The sequence below is a fragment of the Malus domestica genome, chromosome 10 (assembly GCF_042453785.1).
Source record: "Malus domestica chromosome 10, GDT2T_hap1".
Classification (NCBI taxonomy): domain Eukaryota; kingdom Viridiplantae; phylum Streptophyta; class Magnoliopsida; order Rosales; family Rosaceae; genus Malus; species Malus domestica.
The window spans coordinates 35,308,170-35,329,100 of record NC_091670.1 but is presented as its reverse complement, the minus strand read 5'-3'; the positions used below and the strand labels follow the sequence as shown (position 1 = coordinate 35,329,100).

The 20,931-nt window shown below is 38.5% G+C and overlaps 5 protein-coding genes across 8 annotated transcripts; 2 read left to right on the top strand and 3 right to left on the bottom strand.

Moving 5' to 3' along the window:
- Positions 1 to 1,793: 1,793 nt before the first annotated feature.
- LOC103446048 (uncharacterized) lies at positions 1,794 to 6,403 on the bottom strand. 4 transcript variants are annotated; one of them, XM_008385102.4, is made up of 9 exons: positions 5,978 to 6,403; positions 4,799 to 5,008; positions 4,619 to 4,707; positions 4,392 to 4,530; positions 3,972 to 4,046; positions 3,257 to 3,378; positions 3,107 to 3,182; positions 2,656 to 2,715; positions 1,794 to 2,225 (listed from the first exon to the last, which is right to left on the bottom strand). In XM_008385102.4, the coding sequence occupies exons 2-9, from the start codon at positions 4,934 to 4,936 to the stop codon at positions 2,097 to 2,099; spliced, it is 828 nt and encodes a 275-aa protein (XP_008383324.1). In that variant the 5' UTR covers positions 4,937 to 5,008; positions 5,978 to 6,403; the 3' UTR covers positions 1,794 to 2,096. The 4 variants fall into 4 exon arrangements, with proteins under 4 accessions (XP_008383324.1, XP_008383326.1, XP_070662670.1 ...); XM_008385104.4 differs by having other exon boundaries at positions 2,656 to 2,747; positions 5,978 to 6,342; XM_070806569.1 differs by having other exon boundaries at positions 4,799 to 5,129; positions 5,978 to 6,301.
- A 2,494-nt stretch (positions 6,404 to 8,897) lies between these two features.
- Positions 8,898 to 11,083, top strand: LOC103446050 (transcription termination factor MTEF18, mitochondrial). The gene has a single exon (XM_008385105.4). The coding sequence runs from the start codon at positions 9,182 to 9,184 to the stop codon at positions 10,964 to 10,966; it is 1,785 nt and encodes a 594-aa protein (XP_008383327.1). The 5' UTR covers positions 8,898 to 9,181; the 3' UTR covers positions 10,967 to 11,083.
- A 307-nt stretch (positions 11,084 to 11,390) lies between these two features.
- LOC103446051 (BTB/POZ domain and ankyrin repeat-containing protein NPR1-like) lies at positions 11,391 to 14,474 on the bottom strand. Its single transcript, XM_008385106.4, has 4 exons — positions 13,731 to 14,474; positions 12,754 to 13,507; positions 12,346 to 12,543; positions 11,391 to 11,980 (listed from the first exon to the last, which is right to left on the bottom strand). Exons 1-4 carry the CDS (start codon positions 14,268 to 14,270, stop codon positions 11,718 to 11,720), a joined length of 1,755 nt encoding a protein of 584 aa, XP_008383328.1. The 5' UTR covers positions 14,271 to 14,474; the 3' UTR covers positions 11,391 to 11,717.
- A 1,079-nt stretch (positions 14,475 to 15,553) lies between these two features.
- On the bottom strand, positions 15,554 to 18,666 carry LOC103446052 (regulatory protein NPR3-like). The gene is given in 4 exon segments (NM_001293864.1): positions 15,554 to 15,886; positions 15,977 to 16,171; positions 16,375 to 17,128; positions 17,334 to 18,666. Coding segments are annotated over 4 exon segments (1,761 nt in total). The 5' UTR covers positions 17,880 to 18,666; the 3' UTR covers positions 15,554 to 15,620.
- A 1,114-nt stretch (positions 18,667 to 19,780) lies between these two features.
- LOC139188694 (uncharacterized) lies at positions 19,781 to 20,826 on the top strand. Its single transcript, XM_070806371.1, has 3 exons — positions 19,781 to 20,201; positions 20,271 to 20,423; positions 20,525 to 20,826. Exons 1-3 carry the CDS (start codon positions 19,781 to 19,783, stop codon positions 20,824 to 20,826), a joined length of 876 nt encoding a protein of 291 aa, XP_070662472.1.
- The last annotated feature ends 105 nt before the right edge of the window (positions 20,827 to 20,931 follow it).

Here is a 20,931-nt window from a genome sequence, read left to right as displayed (position 1 = left end):
CACTTGTTCCATGTAAATTCTTTGAACTCAATTAGATGCCTCAAATATTTACAATTTGGCAAATATTTGCAAGGATGATCTATGTGGTGCAACTTGAAAAATAGACCGTTCGGATCGTTGAAGTTCAATGTGATGTGAGCTCCATAAAGAATATATATATATATATATATATATATATATATATATATATATATATATATATATATATATGTTTTCGTTTCAATGATTTCTATCTTCCACTTGTTCCATGTAAACGGTAGTTACTTGCTAATTTGTTATGCATCCAGTGCTCCCTCGAGGCTGATTGTGCCTTTCGGCAAGGGTTTCTATCTTCCACTTGTTCCATGTAAACGGTTGTTACTTGCTAATTTGTTATGCATCCAGTCCTCCCTCGAGGTTGATTGCGCCTTTCGGCAAGGGAAGTTGAGTTTATAAACAATCATATCCAACGGATTTTGATAATTTAATGGTCGAATTATAGACAATTAATATCATCAACAACATATCTACATTTAAAAAAATTGTAATTAAATCGTACCCAACAAAAAAAAATGGTTAAACAAAATGAGTTGAGTTGAGATATATTTTACTTGAGCACTAGAAATTCTAGAAATTAGATAACACGAGCCCCGACTGATCGATACCTAATAGCTATTCTATTTTATATGGTGGGGTAAAAAGTACATGGATGCTTTTGCAATCCGTCGCAGGTGCAGTACTAGGTTGATCCTCAAGATTTTTCCTACTTTTGTCTTCAATGCGACGTAAATCACCAAATGATGCCAAATCACAAATAAATAAGAACACACTTCCAATTTTTCCTTTCGGACTCTCTGTTTGTTTTGTCGCTTAATTCTTATTTGATTTATTCAATCTTACGAGTCAAGGTCTAAAATATCGATAATATCGGAAATATCGGTAGTCCAAAAACACGAAAATTTCGATGGAAATATCAAGATATTATCGATATCGATAAAAATTGAATAAAAACTACGGAAATTGTAAGAAAAACTTGGAAATTTTTATTGAAACTTTGCAGGATGTTTATTTAGTCAATTATCTATTAGTTTATCAGAAAAATTTGGAAGGAAATGCATTGCATGATGGATTTAACTGATTTAAGTTGTTTATATAGCGAGCTGGCAAACATTGTGAGTGTAGAAAATATGTAGTAATTAATGAAAGAAGTTTAAACACACCATAATCATTTATATATAATGAATTAGTACAATATTTTACACTTTATACATTGTATGGTAAGATACATGAGTGACTTAGTACCACATAGAGTTCCTATCAAGGTCTAAAATATCGATGATATCGGAAATATCGGTAGTCCAAAAACACGAAAATTTTGATGAAAATATCGAGATAATATCGATATTTTAGATCTTACTTACTACTTAAAAAAAGGACAAGCTATGTGGAAATTACTTTGCACATGTCACAGTTTTTCCTCTTACATGATGCACATGTCACGGTTTGACACACACCCACTAACTTTTCCCTCTTTGCATTAGTTTTTAATTCCACTAATATGAGGAAATTTTTCAAAGTGCCAGAATGCTGCCCAGTACGGAATTGTCATAATACAATTATTTAGAATTGTTTTTTGTCTTTTTTTTAGCACCCAATCATTTGTATTATGACACTTGTTATACCAGACCGTGTTTCCAATACACTGAAAATCTCCCCTAATATAGATTTGCACATCTGAACTAGTGGGTAGAAATCTCTGCACATCCGTAATAAGCTAAGCATTGTTGCAAAACTAGTTAAAACATTAAAGAGGATGCTGAAACAACGCGTGCAACTTTGAACCATTTAACCATCGTGACATAATCGATTCCCCTCGTAACTTAACAACAAACTTGGAATCATCTACAACAACTTTGGCCTCCAAAATGACTCCAGTTTTGATTGCTTTTTAACCCTCCTCTGGGCCTCTATCATTTATACAGCAACAATATAGAAGAATGCACAAGATCAGATCCATCTTAAAACGGAAGCCTTTCGACTCATTTCAAACATACATATATACATATACATACATATACATATACGTATACATATATACATATATGTATGGATATCCATCATTGCATCTTGGCCAATTGCTTCATCAATCCCTTGATAATCTTTCCAAACCACATCAAATTCATTACCGCTAGCACTGTTGGCACGATAAAGACCAAAAGATATCCGAAGATGTGCATCTGGATGATCTGCAATCCAATTAAAATGATTAACTACTTGCAACAAATGACACTCCAAAATCTGAAAAGACGATTCATACAAATTTCACAAAGATTGCTTTTAAGGGAACACGTAAAGGATGTTTTGGTCCCTTTTCATTTCTTCTTTTTTTCGTTTAAAGAAGTACGACCTGAGAAATGTAGACTCTTCTAGAATGCTTAAAAAATGTAAAATATTGCACTCCATACGCAAGATTCAAGACTTCATCCTGTTCCCCAAGAAAAGCACACCAAAAGAGGACGGTGTTGAAAATGCAAAGATCCAAACTTTTTACCCTTTCTCAGAGAACTATCCAAAGAAGGTAAAATGTATAACTCAACTTTGGAAGACAGTGAAAGTATACAGCAAGCAAAATCCAAAGTGTAGGTGGTACATTTCTTCATGGAGTTGCAATCTTACCATATCATAGTGCAAGTAAACATGGTAAAACATGTAACCGAACAGCAGAATTCTTGCCGCCTGCATACCGTAAAGTCCTTCAGAAAGCATGTCTAACAATGACAGTTATGTAACCGGAGGACAAGAAAGATATTAGCTCATGATGCTGCTTACATCAAGACAAGTGGCTACGAAATGACAGTTTATATTATGGATAGTGCTATTCACACAAACACCTCTCACACCCTTGTTAATTTTTTTCCATTGATCTTCTTCAATTCATTCAATCCGACTGTCGAAAATTGAGAGGGATGTGTGAGAAGTAAAAATGGGTGTGTGGATAGCACTACCCAATATTATAAGTGAAAGTATCAGGGAAGTGTTGTTGCAACTGAATTCTCTCTATTATATGATAGCCCCCCCCCCACCTTTAATGATCAAAAGATAATAATACAAAAGGACTTCAACTGACCAGCCATAATAAAAATATCACAATGCCGTTTAGGAGATATGCGCTGGACCTCTTCAGACCAGCTGTATCAAGATACCTTCATGAAACCGAAAGCTTATATTAAAGATGGAAAACCATAAACTAAACATAATCTTGTGTGTATAAACTTACCATCTCATATTGATCTCTGGCGTAGTGATCTCAGAGATGAGGATCATGTATGTATAAAGTTGCCCTTCCCCAGAAAACATGGAGTATGCTACTGCAATTCCAGACAGTGAGTGATGGAAAACCTGAAATTGAATCCCACCATATCAAGAGTTATACAGCTGCAAACGTGTGGTGAACGTTACTCATTTCTAATAAAAGATTTGTGTATAAGCCGACTAGTGTTTGTTTATTATTATATGCCGACTAGTGTTTGTTTATTATTATATACATTCTTTTGGAAAGAAATAAAATTTATTTTTCCACCAAAAAGTCCACCAACAAAAGTAAAACCATTAAACTCTAACAACACCTCTGCCAAGTGCCAACCACTACAAAGATAAGAAGAACGTATATCGAATTTCAACTACAGCCACCTCTGCAATTATAAGAGAAAAATGAAAATGAAAAGCCCTAAATTCCAATGAAACTGATCCAATAGAAAATGCCAAAGTCTAATCAAAAGTGACTAACTTAATTTATATGCAAATGTGGTTTCTTTTTCCGTTCACTTAACCTCTTCTTCTCTACTTTCTAGATACCTGTCTGTGCAATTAAGCAATCACCTTAATGGGATTATTATAACCTTGGTAAATGATACTTCTGACCCATATGTCAAGACGGTTAGAGCAAACCAATAAATTATATATGAATTGTCTTCCATATAGAAGTTACTTACATACTCGATTCCACCTAAAGAAGGATATAGCCATAAAAGCATTCCCAGATCCGCACAGAAGTACCCAACAGAGACCTGTGATATATGATCTTAATTATGTCCCACAGAAAAATGTCAGGAGATACAAACAAAAGAAAGTGCATATAGATGAAACAACCCAACAAAATATAAAGTCCAGATCACTCGTCAATCTGTGATAAATTGGCTCATGTGTTAATTTCTAACTGCTAGGCTAGGCCTGGTCGGATGATAATGAAGCAAATAAGATAATGTTGGGATCTGTTCATCACTTCCTATGAGCTTAAGGTCAAATTGAAACCAACAATGATATTTACACTTGAACAATATACATGTAAAATACTTTGACAATAATTGAGTGGCTAATAATTCATAATAAAATTAATAATTGAAGGCACATACCCCTAACCCAAAAACAGACAGTGGTGAGCTTCGAAATGTAATAAGGCCAAGGTGCTGTTGGTCAGAAAAGAGATCGGACCCGAACACAAAGTACAAGGACAGAGCTGTGATAAAAATGGCATGAATACTGGAGATACCACTGCAAAAGTTAACTTTTCAAATTAATAAATTTACAAGTAGTGTTCCAGAAGGGAAGTATATTACAGTTGGAAAGTGGGTGTCCTCACCGACTGTTCCACTCAATTCGTTGGATTTTTGTAAGACTACCATAAGCCTTAATGTAAAAGGTACTAATTAATTGGGTAAGATCATAGACCTGCAATATTTAACGAGTTAATAAGAAAATAGAAAACCAAATCTACAGCTTGAATGAGGCACCCTATAGCACATCTTTACTAAGAGCATACCATTTTGCACAAAATTATGCCTCCAATAATGGAAGTGTATGGTATGAAGGGATCCGCTAGCAAGTAGTTTTTAACAAGAACGCCGGCCTGATTTTGGTAAGATTTGATCGCCATAACCGATTTTGTAGACATTTCCATTGCAATATGCTAGATTACTAGTTCTTATTTCCCTTCTTTCCTTTCTCGTACTAGCTTCCCCACTTCATTTTCCTGTTTAATCTTTCCATTAGCATACTCAAAGAGCAAGGAAGCTACCAGGATAGTAATTTATAATCACAAAATATGCACGTCTTTATCAGTATCTTTTTCCTTTGGCTACTGCCGTGAGCATCTGAGGATGACATTTAACCAGAGTAGCTTATATTAGCAGATGGGTAAACCGTAAGCAATGTGATAGCTTAAGTGTACAAACATAATCCACAAACAACCTACACAGCCCAACGACAAGAAATAGCCGCACAAAAGCATCTTTATTTGTTGAAACCAACTTAAATAGATTTGGGCAACAAAAACCTTCGTTTAAAAACAACAAACGCAAAGGCTAAAACCAGAATCACAAAATAGAATTAGAAGCAGATGAGATCCAAGTAACACCTAGAAGGAAAAAAAAAGAGACTAAGCAACTCCCAAACTCCAGTTTAGGACTTTCCAAATACAAATGCATGAATCTACACTAAAAAAACTTGCTGACAGGATTAGATAGTGTAGTCATACATTGGTCAAGCACCAAGACCCAAGATTTGATCTCATGACTGGCCACAAACAGTTTCTTCATTCCAAAAACAAATGACTCAACCACAGAAACCAGGTGGGCATTTGAATAGAAGTCAATGTAAAATGCAGGTACTCCATCAATACTTTTATACGATTACAGAACAATATCAATACAAGCTAATGCAGGAGATCTAAAAACACCATTAGAAAGAAAGAAAAAGACAAAATCAAGCAGTACCAGAAGATACCAGAAAATGAAATCAAAAGGGAAAAACAAACTCGGATCCAGAGGCAACCACAAACACATGAGAAATCAAATGGGGTATTCAAAATCAAAACCCACCTCCACATGAGATCAGAAACCATAATATAACCAAAAGCAGATGAAATGTCAAACAAAACCCAGAAAGCTAAAACAGAGGATTAAAGCTAAGAAGCTCAGAAATCAGAGGGAGGAGGTCTCACCATGAGCATGAAGTCACAAAAGTTAACAGCCAAAAACCCCTCCAAATCAGATGGGCATTTGGGGAAACACAGGAACCCAGAAACTAATCAATGCCAAAATCCACAAATCACAAGGAAAGTCGAAAACTTGAGGCGCGGATGCAGATGGGTAATCGAGAAAACAAATGGGTTTGAAGAATTTGTGACCGGCAATGGAGAAATGCGAACGCTTGGAATATCCAACCGAACATGTAAATCGGAAGGAGGAAAAGGGGAAGAGAAGAGTTGAAATCAATGAAAAATGTTAGTGCTTGGAATATCCAACCGAACATGTAATAATAAAATAAAGAAGAGGGGTTATTAGTTAAATAATAAGGGAAGGAACTTGGAAAATGATAAGGGAATTCTTGGGTGGATTTGGATTTTCTTGTTATCCAAATGGGATACGGAAGTGAGAAATGAAAATATCACTGATTTGAACGTACTTTTAAATTGATTGAATGTATATTTAGTAAAAATATTTTCGAAATCAATCTTTAATAAAAATTTAAGTAAATTATGAAAAAATAATTTGCTTTTTAAAATGCTTTTGGAACCCAAAATTAATTTTCCCAAAAGTATTTTTGATCTTTTAAAAACACTTTCAAATGAGTTTATAATGTGTTTGGCCCATGAGCTATTTGGATTCTAGAGTTTGTTTTTATTAGCATTTATGCTAATGTTTGGATCTGTTTATTAACATAAAAGATAATCGAATTCAGAACTATTTCAAATAATAATAAAAAAAAAATACCAGTAAATTATAACAAATTAGTCTAATATTTTGAAATTTAGAGTTTGTTTGGATAAGTGCATGATATTTACAAAAGACAAAAACATTATTTTTTGTTCGTATGTAGTGGACTTTTGTGGTGGCATATCAAGTGAAGATATTTACTTGATTATTTTCTAAGTTATGTTACCCATATTTTTTGTTCATTTTAATCTTAGGTTGTATATTAACAATGTTAATTTATTATCTTATGTTATTGGTGCTGCTACAGTTCTTAATATTCCATCAACCCCATCCTACCCCAATTATTATGGTTGTTACATCATTTATCATATTGCTTTGCTATATTACCTATCATGACTACTTCCTGATTTGACAAAAAAAAAAAAAAAAACATGATTTCTTCTTGCAATAGGAGAGATTTTTCATTCTGTTCGGAACACAATATGGAATACCACATGTTATTGTATAATTGGAGGAAAGGGTTTTTTTTTTAAGTGTCCCTATAATTGTATAATGCCATACGGTGGATGTACATTGGGGTCAAGGTGGTCCCATGATCATTCGAAGTTAGGAAAATATACATGTAAAGGTCTTCCGATGACTCTTCGAAAGTTAGGTATGACTCTCTTTTGTGCCCACAAGTTTTGATGTAATGCCCATTAAGCATATGCCGCATATCTTGTCAAAACCTCGATATGTTGCGTCGAGAGCACTTGACAAATTCTATCGATAACACTCATCAGATTGCTTCGACGTATGTCGATATCTATTGACATATACGCAACATGGTTTGGCTGATGACAACAAGCCACTGCATGTTTGATGAAATATCTTAGGAAATAAACTGACTTTTTTTTATTTGCGCACTTTGACTATGTTTCTATTAAAAAACTTATTATTTAACACTAGAACCCTCAATGTTTGAATTTTGGATTGCCATTGGATAGGACCAAATAAGATGGTAATCATTACTATAAGTGGACCTTAATCAAGATTATACTATGTTATAAAGGAGATAATCCATGGTTGGGTACTTAGCCGGTTGAGGGCATGCTGCTACATCATGCATGGGGCAGCAGCAGATAGCAGTTTTAAGTAAAACTTGTCTTTTGGTTCAAGTTTCCACTTTTTCAACTTTTTTGTTGCCCTGTGAGCTCCTTTTTCTTTGTAAATTTGGATTCATAACTGAAAGAAAAGAGGATGAGTAATTGCCGTGGTGGGATTTGGGTTTGGTGTTTTTGGCGTGTAAATGTGACTCATAAGGGTTGTTGCAGCGGAGTAAGATTTTCTCCCCTATTTTTTCTCATCCCCTTCTATTTGAACGGTCACGGTTTATCACGTCAACATCTTATATTAATTTTTTATAGCAAGAGAAAGATAAAATAAGAGAATGTGAGAGAAGAGAATGAAAATGGATGAAAAGATAACGTGAGAGAATCCGAATGAAAAGGGATGAAAAGAAAATGTGAGAGAACCTAGTCCTGTTGCGGCGTCACTACATCAGAAAGGGTGCGGGGTGCGGACTTATTTTCTTCATTTATTGTTTAGGGTTACATCGGAGTCGAATCCTAAACTAGCCTACTCTAGGTGCCATACTCACCCAACAAGCTTGTCGATGTTGATTGATGCATTTGTTATCCATGCGATTAATATGCACTTGATAACATGAAGCTTCGTGATCAGCTTCCATCAAATGGCAGTGATGATGTTGATGATAATTAATTCTCCTGAGGAGAGCAGAAATTGATCATCAGATGGTTACAGAAACTCAACTTTAGATCTGATCTTGTCAAATAGAACATAAAACACTTAGTTATGGAGATAGAGGATAATTAAGTATAGTAATTTAGAGTGGCGGAACCAACTTTTGAACATGAGATGAGCGTCCTTTTTTATTAACAAGATGAACAAATGTAATTTTTTTTCTCTTTAAAAATGAATCAGTGGGTGACTTCGTAACCGTCCATCATGTCGGAGGCTGTGAAGACTTATAAAGTCATTTCAGACTATCTCTGATAAAAAATACAGGTTTTGAATTAATCTCCAACCGCTAAGTCACTCGTGGTGTTGAATAAGTGTAAATTGAGTATTATAGTCCTTGAACACCAGAATTACAAAATAAATAAATAAATAAGAAGATTTGAAAAAATAAAGAAAAATAAGAGGCGGCTAAAACCCCCAAATTCTAGGGTTTATGATAATGGCAGAAACAGAGGGGCGCACACTCCATCTTCGCTTCTCTGGAAAACCCAGACAGGATATAATGAAAGGAACAATAGGGACTTAAATCCCGAGAGGATTCATCCAATCCAAGGTAACCTCTCCTCTCAATTGTCTCCATCTCTTTCAATCTTCACACTCTGCAACTTCCAGTTTTCAACTATTATTGCAAAAATGTGATTCACCCACAAAATTCTCTCTCTCTCTCTCTCTCTCTCTCTCTCTGTTGTATGCCTCCTTCGCCACTTTCTATGTTAATGAATAGAATCCACAAAAGGGTATCGAAAATGATTGCCCAACTCAAACACCATGTACCCCTCTCTCCTTTGGTTCATGAAACAACCACTTCTGCGCAAAACCCGTCTTTCGTTTGGGTTAAAAATCGATGCTTTGGGAGTTCTAGGATTGCCCATTTGGCAAGGGTCTCAGTCATGGAGTCCACGCAATCTGATTCTCCAGTTTTGAATCGGGTTTCTCGAAATGCTAGAACCGTGGCTCAGGAAGCCCTTTTCGACTACCTGCATTCTACTCGAAGCTTCAGCTTCATGGATGCCGAGCATATTAGCAAGAACTCCCCAATTTTTCTTCAGAATTTGCTCTCCAAGATAGACTCCGAGAAAGATGTTGCCCGTTCTTTAACCCGGTTTTTACGCTACAATCCCGTTAATGAGTTTGAACCCTTCTTTGAGAGCTTGGGTTTGAGCCCTTCTGAGCTGCAATCGCTGCTACCGCGGCACTTGATGTTTCTGAGTGATGATCATGTTATGGTTGATAATGTTCATGCTTTATGCAATTACGGAATCCCCCGTGGTAACATTGGTAAAATGTACAGGGAGGCAAGAGAGATATTTGGATATGACTATCGAGTGTTGGCTTCAAAGCTTCAAGCTTATGAAAATTTGGGGTTAAGCATACCAACAGTTATTAAGCTTGTTAGTTGTTGCCCCTTGCTTTTGGTTGGCGGTGTTCATAGAGACTTTGTCAAGGTTCACGAAAAAATGAAGGATATAGGCCTCGGAATGGATTGGATTGGAAGGTATGCATCACATAACAGTACGTACAACTGGAACAGAATGCTTGATACAATGGATTTTCTGGATAGTGTGGGTTATACAGAGGAGCAAATGTGTGCTTTGTTTAAAAGAAATCCTGCATTACTGTTACAAGGTTCTGGGAAGAACGTGTATGTATTGTTTGGCCGGTTACTCAAATTGGGTCTCGGGATGGATAAGGTTTATTCGTTGTTTATGCGAAACCCTCAGGTCTTGTCTGGTAAGTGCATGAAAAATCTTTTGCTGGCAATGGATTTTCTGTTTGAGATTGGAATGGGGACAGAAGAAATAGTAGACATTGTAGCCGATGACATTGAATTTCTGAGTTCGTCTAGTTTAAAAAGACCTAAGACTTTATGTAAAGAGCTGAAGGTCAAAAGAGTCGGCCTGCTCCAACTTATGAAGGAAGATCCACACAAGGTGTTGAGATTGGCTTCAAAGTCAAAAGGTAAAACCATCAAGCAAGTAATATCCCCAGTTCCTAGTAATCATCTCGAGAAAACATCGTTTTTGTTGCGATGGGGATACACCGAAAACTCAGAGGAGATGATGAAAGCTCTGAAAAAATTCAGAGGCAGAGGGGACCAACTGCAGGAAAGATTTGATTGCCTAGTTCAAGCTGGCTTGGACTGCAATGTCGTATCAAAGATCATTAAACAAGCTCCTAATGTTCTTAACCAGAGCAAAGATGTGCTTGAAAAGAAGATCAGTTGCTTGACAGACAGTTTAAATTATCCGCTCGATTCTCTGGTGGCTTTCCCGGCATATTTATGTTACGATATGGAGAGGATTAATCTTCGATTTTCGATGTATTTGTGGCTCAAGGAGAAAGGTGCAGCAAAGCCTATGCTATCCTTGAGCACTCTCCTTGCATGTTCAGATGCTCGATTTGTAAAATATTTCGTAGATGTCCATCCTGAAGGTCCGGCCATGTGGGAAAGTTTAAAATCGCAAAAGGGCTAAGAATTTCATCCTTCTAATCTTGTACGTTTAGATTTTCGCAATGAATCCCGTCTTGTATACTAAATACTTCGACGTAAATTCGTTCATGTGCTTCCCTTTGGTTCGTATGGTGCTCAATCTGCGGTTCATCTTGCGGTGGTAACTTTGGTTTCGCACCCGAGAGATATGTTAAGAATTACACTGTTTCATTGATCAAAGAATTCATCTGTTTTACAAGTTTGGCAGCTAAAATCCTGCATATGGAGACTTTCACATGCTTCCAACTCGGACCATTTTGCAAAATTTGATCGTAACTAGGAGGCATGGACGGAGCCAATCAAGGTTCAGTGGGTGAAGATGCTCCCACTCAAGTAATTCGTTTGTTAAATTGCAGACTTCAGTTATATAATATACACGCGTTATCTTTGTAGTAAATATATGTATCTAAAGATCAACATACCTGCATACTACTTCACTCCATAATACGAGCAAAAGTGCTCTTGTTCTGTCATTCAAACGAAAAAACCCTCTCCCGCCTATCATGTAGGAATATTTTTCTCATCATTTTGCCACTTTCCACTACTAGACTGAAATTTTTGTACCATTGGAATTGTGATACACCATCATTTGAAATCATCCCTATTATCATATTGGGTATTAAGACATCCTATAATAAGGTCTTCTTAGTTATTTTTTGGGATGCACCTACTAAAAGAAATTTCTAGCTTCGTCCTTGCTGGGAGGCCTATGATTCGATACAATTTACATGCCTTCACAATTTTCTAACCTTCGGACTTGCACCAACTTGTTCCGGAGGCGATGAGGATGACGGAGACAACCCGTAGATGTTCTTATCAGCTTTGTCCTTGTCAAATGCCTTTTGTACTTCCTCCTTAAGCTCCAAGAAACGCTGCCTCTTTATTTTCTGCTCGTCGGTGGTGCCCGTCTCAAGGAAGCGCAAATCAGGAAGGTCGCCCTGAATCAACTTATCGAGGACTTCCGAGCAATGTGGAAAATAGTATCGACCCATGCTGACTGCCACAATAGAACACTAATGCTTAGAAGAGAATAAAACCGATGACACTACAAGTACTTTTAACTAGCAGATTCTAAATACTAAATATTTGCTGTTGTGGTTCAACTTATGATGTCTTGTGCCTCATGTTCCACATCAGCTAAGTTAATGATTTTCGTAACCACCTTGACCCTTGACGGACACGAGACAACTGAAGCATAGGGGCAAAGTCATACAGTTGCAAGTTCTCGTGGCACCAGGGGGGGGTGGGGGTGGGGTTGGAGAGTTTCGTCGAAGCATGCAAATAAATAAGCCGAAGAAAAGGATCAACCAGAACTCTGCAATTCAACCACAATAATTTATCCGAGAGACAAAAGCATGATACCTGTTTTCACAAGCGATTCCAACCTAGAAAGGAGTCTTTTGTTCTGCACAGTGGGAGTCTCATTCAAATCAACCTCCATCAAATTCCCACTTGATCCTTTCACTGAAGAGATCCCGGCAAACTCAGACGTTGTGTCTGCATGAGCAATCGCCATGGCTAGCTTGGCTTCAGCAGGGAATAACAATCGGGCAAATGTCACTGCAATAAATAATACACTTCAGATTCAGGCCTTATCTAATAAGTGAAGGATATCACGTCAGATACTCAACACACATTAAACAATCAAAAGATGAAACATGAAACGCAAAAGGTTGAGATTCAAGTGTTTCTGGAGAAAAATGATACCGACTACGATCTGCCACCACAATGCCTTGACTAATCAAAGTGAAAGTGTCTTAGAAATGTTACCTCGATTCTCCAGTTTCAGTAATCTCATGTGCAGATCATTGGGCGTCATTTGGGAAGATATAGATGCCTCTCCAGCCATTGGATTCCTCAGCATTTCTCTCTCCAGAACATCAATGCAAATTCGGTCTTTGTTTGCTTCTTGCCCCCGCTCTGTTTTTGTATGATAATCCTTTGGCCTTGTCAACCTCCGGCAAATACTAACAGCGCTCTCACCTTCTAAGGTCGGCTCTGATGCACGAGCTCCATTAGACAGAAGCAATATTATAATTGATGGCTCCTTGCGCATCACAGCAATGTGAAGCACTGTAAAACCCCGGGAATCCCGGAGGTTAACATCAGCCAGACCCAGACCAAGCACTTCAGTCACAACTTTAGGATCGCAGTAGGCTGCAGCATAATGGAGCGCATTGGCTTCATCTAAGGTTACATCAGACTCGGTTAAAAGAAGTTTCATAAGTTCAACATCATCGGAGTCCAGTGCCTTGTGTATTCTCCTGATTCTCTTTTCACGCAAGGGGTCCACAATCGGCATGTTTGGGTCGCAGTAGTGCTGAGAATTCCGGCGAAGAATTTTAATCTTCGCCACAACCTCGTCAGGAAGTCGTTTCTCAAGAGAGATACTATCAAGATCCGAGTGTGCCACTCTCTCTATACACTGATCAATGAGCTGACTTAACTGACAATTAAACGCCACCACGAGGATTGGGATAACATCATCCGCCACGGCTTTAACAACAAAATCAGCAAGTTGTCGCTGCCAATACACACACAACCAAATCAGAACAACCTTCCATTTTTCTTTCCAAATTAGTTAGTAATCTGTCTTTGCATTCGAGATATTGGAAGATCCAAGCTTGAATAACGAAGTTGCAGAAACACTTGAACAAATGTGCAATGAGAACTCGAAAGTTGACTAATTTCTCAATGTGATTAAAATGTTTGATCAGAAATTCAGAAAGCAAACAACACCAACCAACCTGCAGTACTGAGGCAAGTTCCGGCATTCCGAAAACCGAAGAGGCACACATCAACTCCAAAGCAAAATCTATGGCGGGTCGACAAGCTTCATGGCCGCACACAATGTGAACGCAGCTCGAAACCTCGACCGGAAAAGCCTTCAGCTTTGCAGTATACACAAACCCCAAGAAAACCACAAACGCTTCATAACCCACATGACCAAATGGCAGCAAATCACTCAAAAAGTACCTAGGTTTTCCTTCTTTTTCGGAACCCCCATTCTCCCGGCTGAATACCTTCGCGAAAAACTCGCTCCTCGAAGCCAAAATGCATCGGTGGACGGCAACCGGAACGCCCTCGACGGTGATTTCGGCGTCGCTGTAGTCGCCGCCGGAGTCGGCCAACAGCCGGCCCAAACTGGAGCTGAGGTTGGTCAGGGAGGTGAGGTCCGGGGTGGGCGGCGGGGTGTTGGCGGCGGGGGAGGAGGAGTTGGGGGTTACTGAGCCGTTGGATATGTGGGAGGATGAGGTGAAGCTCAAGGAAGATGATGGATCAGCCATTAATTAACATGGGTTAGATTTTAAACACGGAGATTAATGAGATGGATCATCAAAGCTTGATGATTGATGGGGTCACAAAAATGCAGGAGGCGGTTGAAGATGTTACTACGCAAATTGTCAACGGAGTTTGAGTGACGATTACGCTTTAACGTTGCTAACGTGGTTTCAAGTTTTCAACGTTTATTAGCTCCCGGGTTAGGAAACATGTTAGAATTAGAATAGGATTTAAACATGAATTATGGGTTAAAAGTCAGATTTGACTACTACCATAATTGATCACTTGTTCGATTTAGGGTGATGCTGCGATTGCTATCTAGACATCCATTTTTGTCTCACACATTCCTCTTAATTTTCACCCGCCAAATTGAATGAATTGAAGAATATCAATGGAAAAAAAAATTAACAAAGGTGTGAGAGGTAAAAATTTATCATTGAATAGCACAACTCTTTATTTATTAGGAGGGACGGATTATGGAATTTGGAATTTTTAATTTTTTTGTTTTAAAGGAGACTAGTTGGTGGCTTCGCCACGGTAGTCTATCTTTCCGAAGGTCGGGAAGACTCGTTGAGGCATTTCAACCTTTCTCTGGCCATCATCGTGTGATTTATCAGCGACATGAATCAAACTCAGAACGTGCCGTGTGAAATACGGACCTAAAATTCATTCTTAACCACTGGGCCACCTCGTGGTGGTTGAATTTGGAACTTTAATGTTAAGTATATTGGTGGTGTTATACACACTAAATTTGTGCATTTGACGCGGCACATTTTACACTATATAAATTTCTATTACAACTATTTAATCAAGTTCCAACTTGAATTAAAGTATAAATTTAATCAGTGACACATCATTTGATAAACAAATTTAGTGTATCTAATATTATTCTAAGTATATTGAGAATAGAAATAAGATGATAAATATTTTTAGGCCTAAATCTTAATTATTGAATTTTTAATTAAAATTTAAAGGCCAAAGTCTAGATAAACAAGATAATCTAGAGTCTAATTAGAAAAAGAAAAAAAAAGTATCAAATTTAACTTTGTTACAAGTAATATTTATTATGTATTGAAATTGAATACGTCCTAGTTCGTTAAGAGCGTTTTCCCTTAAACCTGAAGTTTTTGAGTTCGAAAACCTCTTGAGACGGATTTAAAAGAAAGATTAAAGGTAATTTTCATTCAAAACCATCCTCTACAGAACTACAAAACTAGGAGGATACTTGCTAGTTTGTGCAGTTAACAGAACAATTCACATCTGCCAAGATTTTACCCATCCGAATATAGCCAACATCTTCCTACGCTCTCGTCAGTAAACCTCCGAAGGCTTATTAGATGCAAATTTACACGCCTTCACGGTTCCCTAACCTTCTGATTTGCACCAATTTTTTCCGGAGATGTCGTGGAGGACGATGAAGACAATCCGGAGAGGTTACACTCGGCCTTGTCCTTGTCAAATGCTTTTTGTACTTCCTCCTTGAGCTCCATGAAACGCCTCCTCTTTACCTTCTGCTCGTCGGAGGAGCCAGGCTCGAGGTAAAACAAATGAGGGAGGTCGTCATCGATGAACTTATCCAGGACTTCTGAGCAATGAGGGAAGTAGCATCTACCCAAACGGACTGCCACAATTCGATGAAGCTTAGAACAAATGACTAAATATTATGTAGGTCGACTGCTGTAACAGAGAAAAGCATGCATTTGTGATTTACCTGTTTTCATAAGGGCTTCCAACCTGGAATGAAGTCTTTTGTTCTGCACGGTGGGGGTCTCGTTTAAATCTACCTCCATCAGATTCCCACTTGATCCTTTCGATGATGATGGCGCAGCAAACTCAGATGTCTCCGCATGGGCAATGACCATGGCTAGCTTGGCTTCCGCAGGGAAAAACAATCGGGCCAATGCCACTGCGATTACAAGCGAAAGATGTCATGCCAGAGAGTCAGGCACACAAAACCAATCAAAAGCCGAAGTATGAAAGGCAAAAGGTAGAAATTTGGGGGTTAACATAAGACGACTACATATCCACAACCAACATTTATCAAGAGAACTTCGCAAAATAAAATTGGATATGGTGTAAATAAAAATGAGAATGTCTTAGGAATGTCACCTCTGTTCTCCAGGTTCAGCAACTCCATGTGCAGATCATCAGGCATTATTTGGGAAGATATAGATGCATCTCCAGCCATTGGATTCCGCCGCATTTCCCTCTCTAGAACATCAATGCATATTCGGTCTTTGTTTGCTTCTTGCCCCTGCTCTGTTTTTGAATGGTAATCCTTTGGTCTCGTCAACCTCCTGCAAATACTAACAGCACTCTGACCATCTGATGTCAGCTCCGATGCACGAGCTCCTTTAGTCAGTAGCAATACAATAATTGATGGCTCTTTGCGCATCACAGCAATGTGAAGCACTGTATAACCCCTAGAATTCCGGAGGTTAACATCAGCGAGGCCCAGAGCAAGCACTTCGGTCACAACCTTAGGATCGCAGTAAGCTGCAGCATAATGGAGAGCATTTGCTTCATCTAAGGTTATATTAGACTCCGTTAAAAGAAGTTTCACAAGCTCGACATCATCCGAGTCCAAAGCCTTATGTATTCTTCGGATTCTCTTTTCATGCAAGGGATCGGCAGGTGGCAAGTTTGGGTCAGAATCCTGCTGATAATTGCGGCGAAGACTTTTGATTTTCTTCACAACCTCATCAGGAAGTCCCTTCTCAAGAGAGATGTCATCAATATCTGATCGTGCCACTCTATCTACACACTGATCGATGAGCTGATTCAACTGACAATGGAAGGCAACCAAGAGAATTGGGACAACATTGTCTGACAGAGCTTTCCCAACAAAATTAAGAAGGCGCCGCTGCCAACCCATAGACAATCAAATCAGAACTCTTTTTTCATTTATATTACCAAAAGAATGAGTAAATGATAAGTTGCATAGACAATCCTATCCTATCATAACATTCATAGATAAGTTAAATATGGTGATTTACGAATTCATGAACTCATAGACTTGACTAACTGATAAAAATCTGCTCGGAAATTCAGAATAACAGAAGACCAACCTCGAATATCGAAACCAGATCGGGCATTTGGAAAATGGAAGCGGCGTACATCAATTCCACAACGAAATTGATAGCAGGTCTACATGCGTCATGGGCACATACATTGTGAACGCAGGTTGACACCTCCACGGGAGAAGGCTTAAGCTTTCCAGTATACACATAGCTTAAGAAAACCAAGAAGGCTTCATATCCAACATCGCCATAAGGCAGAAAATCACTCATACAGTACTTTGGCCTGTCTTCCTTTCCAGAAGACCCCTTTTCTCGCTTGAATAGCTCGCGAAAAAATCCACTCCTAGAAGCCAATATACATCGGTGTACACCAACAGGAATCCCCTCAACTACGATATCAGCATCACTATAGTCACAGCCAGGATCAATCAACAACTGCTCCAAACTAGAGCTAAGCTTGGACAAACTGATGACTTCAAGACTTGGCACCGATTCGGAGCCAGAACACGATAAGTTGTGGCTTATTGAACCATTTGATAAATGGGGTGATGAAGTAAAGCTCAGAGAGGATGATGGTTCGGCTGAATGAGCCATTAATCGACTTTAGACCTGTAGAGCCTAGGATGTATGGATGTCAAGCCTAATCACATACTGCTTGAAGATAGCAAAATCTAGAACTAGTTCCTTTGAAGAACAAGAGCCCGAAAGCTGTCTAATTCTTCCAACACAAGCTATAGGCTATAGCTCTCAAAATATTATGATCCATCTGATTGGTTTGGTAAAAACCTATAAGCAAAAGTGCTTTTAAGGAACGAAAAGCAAGGTAAACAGACTATTTAACAAAAGGGGAACCTATCACAAACTGTGATTTTGCTCTTCAATTTTGAAAGGTGGGTTTCATTGAAAAGACTTGAAACACAAAACCATTGGATTAAAACTGCTAATTTCAAGCTTCCAAATTAAAACTGCTAAGTTGAAGCTTCCAAATTGGAAATAGAAACAAAATCTAAAATACAAAGCTAGAATATTGATGCTCAAGATCTAACTACAACAATATAAACCAAATATTGGAACCAATATATTATATGATGTAATTTTGTAATACTGCACAAAACAGAAACTTTTGCAGATTTAATCAAAAGAGTTGTATAAAAACTAATAAAAAAAATTTACACATGTACTGTTATTGGCTTCTGCTACAAGTTGTAGTTTTCCTATCAAATCCCACCTGAATTTCAAAACCCATAACATCAAAAGAACTCATCTCAGGAAAATTGCAGCAAACCCAAAATTCCCCAAAACAAGAAGAAGCAAACTTTCAACCATATCAACCAGAACAAAACTCACAGATATCAAATCCCAAGATTGGCAGGGAGGACAGAGAGGTGGGGGGCCAAAAGGGTAGGATTCAATTCAGAGAAACAGAGTCAGAAAGTAGAGAGAGAGAGAGAGAACAGAGAGAAAACAAGCTTTTTTATGTGTTTTTTTAAAGCGAGAGAGAGAAGGAGGTGAGAAATTTCGTTAGAGGGAGATGAAGTCGCTTTGGTGACGATTGAGATAGCATCAGCGATCCCAGCTGGGGTGAGGTGACGCAGCCTCGGTGTAAATTAATGGAAGTGTTTTGTTTTTGTTTGGAAATTGCGAACACTGCAAGTGTGGGAAAATGGAGAGCCATTGTAGGCGCAGTAGTTTATTATTTTGGTTAATCTTTCGCTTTCGTCTGTGAATAGAGAGAGAGAGAGGGGGCAAAAGGTTAGAGACGGAGTTGGTGTCGGCCATGGTTGCCATACCGTGTGATTCATAAGCAAAATATGTCATCTTTTTGTTTATTTTAAAGGACCACATCCTCTCCTGAGCTAAGGATGAGAGTCCTCCTCATCAATGAGCGTGGGCCGTTGGATAATGAGTGTGGGCCGTTGGATTTCATCCAACGGCTACAAACATGGGGCCCCTTTAAAGTTATAATAATTGTAACCGTTAGATTTTCATCCAACGGCCCACATCACTTGATGAGGAGGATCCTCATCCTTAGCTCAGGAGAGGATCCTGGTCCTATTTTAAAAAGCTAGAATGATAAGGTTATCTCCAACCGAAGACTTGTCAAAATGCTCATTTTAGCCATCTGGTCCTCCAATAAATTAATATTTTAATGAACAGTGCAAAACCATATTTCTTACCATCTCCAATTGAGGGCCAAATGGCTCATTTTAGTCTTGTCACAAAAAACCGTCTTCAACCTAAGGCCAAAGGGTCATAGTGCCAAACATAATTTATTATTTAAAAAGTACAACTTAAATTTAAATCCAACAGCTAAGTGATGTCAGCTAGCTGTTGGATTTGAATTTTGTTTGGCTAAAAATGAGGTGGATATTGGATTATAATTCGCACACCTTTGAATTCAATCTCTTTCAATTCAAATCTGCAATGAAATCCAACTTTGGATCATTTTCGGATTCCAACTGGGGATCCTTTAATTGGAAGAAAAATGGGAGCAGATGAGACGAGAAGATGAGGAGTCTGATGAAGAAGATGAAGCATGGCGCAACATACAAAATAGAGTAGTAGACATGGTTGCGGTCATGATGTGTCTGCCAACTCAGGAACAACCTCAATGGGGTGGCTCTGTTGCTTGTCGCTCTTACAAACCACGAAACAGAGTGATGACGCATGTCAATCTGATGAACAACTACTTTAACCCTAACTCGATGTACACAGAAGAGGATTTCAAACGTCGTTTCCGAATTAGGCATCATGTCTTCGAGTGTTCACTTCGTGATGTCCAGCAGGTCAATCCATACTTTCGACAGAAGCGGGACAAAGTAGGCCACCCTGGTTTCTCACCTCATCAGAATGTTACTGTTGCACTCCGAATGATGGCCTATGGCTCCCTAGTTGATTCGATGGATGAAACCCATGGTATGTCTGAGTCTACATGCCTTGATACTCTTGTTAAATTTTGTGACATAATTGTTTAGCTTTACAAAGACGAGTACCTCTGCGAGCTAAATAAAAAAGATCTGGATCAGCTCATTTGCAAAGTTAAAGACCATGGGTTTCCGGGCATGATAGGGTCATTAGACTACATGCATTGGGATTGGAAGAATTTTCCATCGGATGGCAATAAGGCTTATGCGGAAGGTCAAGAAAGCCAACTGTTGTGTTAGAGGCAGTTACCTCGTATGACATATGGATCTGACATGCTTTCTTTGGAGTCCCTGGATCCCAAAATGACATTATAGTTCTTGGGCGTTCACCCTTCTTCAATACCCTGGCGAAAGGTAAAGCACCTCAACTTGACTACTACATCATCGACCGCCAGTACAACATGTGGTATTACTTGGCAGATAGCATTTACCCAAAATGGGCGACACTTGTCCAAGCAATTCCAAACCCTATGAATGATGCCAAAAAGTTGTTTACCTTACACCAAGAGGCATACCGAAAAGATGTTGAGAGAGTTTCGATATGCTACAAGCACGATGGAAGATCATCAGCGAACCGGCAAGAGGGTGGAGTCAAGAAAATTTGGACCCCATCATGATTTCTTGCATTATTACACAATATGATTGTGGAGGATTATTGACCAAAAAAGAAAAAATTGATTGTGGAGGATGAGTGAGATGGGTATATTAATGGAGAGTCCAGT

Excerpts from the sequence above, each read along its gene's own strand:
- LOC139188694 (XM_070806371.1), top strand. The coding sequence starts at position 19,781 with ATGAGACGAGAAGATGAGGAGTCTGATGAAGAAGATGAAGCATGGCGC. Across the intron at positions 20,202-20,270 it reads TTCGATGGATGAAACCCATG|ACGAGTACCTCTGCGAGCTA; the intron begins GTATGTCTGAGT and ends AGCTTTACAAAG. Across the intron at positions 20,424-20,524 it reads CAATAAGGCTTATGCGGAAG|TTCTTGGGCGTTCACCCTTC; the intron begins GTCAAGAAAGCC and ends ATGACATTATAG.
- LOC103446051 (XM_008385106.4), bottom strand. The coding sequence starts at position 14,270 with ATGGCTGATCCATCATCTTCCTTGAGCTTCACCTCATCCTCCCACATA. Across the intron at positions 13,508-13,730 it reads AACTTGCCTCAGTACTGCAG|CGACAACTTGCTGATTTTGT; the intron begins GTTGGTTGGTGT and ends GTGTATTGGCAG. Across the intron at positions 11,981-12,345 it reads GGAATCGCTTGTGAAAACAG|TCAGCATGGGTCGATACTAT; the intron begins GTATCATGCTTT and ends CTATTGTGGCAG.
- LOC103446050 (XM_008385105.4), top strand. The coding sequence starts at position 9,182 with ATGCCTCCTTCGCCACTTTCTATGTTAATGAATAGAATCCACAAAAGG.
- LOC103446048 (XM_008385102.4), bottom strand. The coding sequence starts at position 4,936 with ATGGAAATGTCTACAAAATCGGTTATGGCGATCAAATCTTACCAAAAT. Across the intron at positions 4,531-4,618 it reads CGAATTGAGTGGAACAGTCG|TGGTATCTCCAGTATTCATG; the intron begins GTGAGGACACCC and ends TAACTTTTGCAG. Across the intron at positions 3,183-3,256 it reads CCAGAGATCAATATGAGATG|GTATCTTGATACAGCTGGTC; the intron begins GTAAGTTTATAC and ends GGTTTCATGAAG.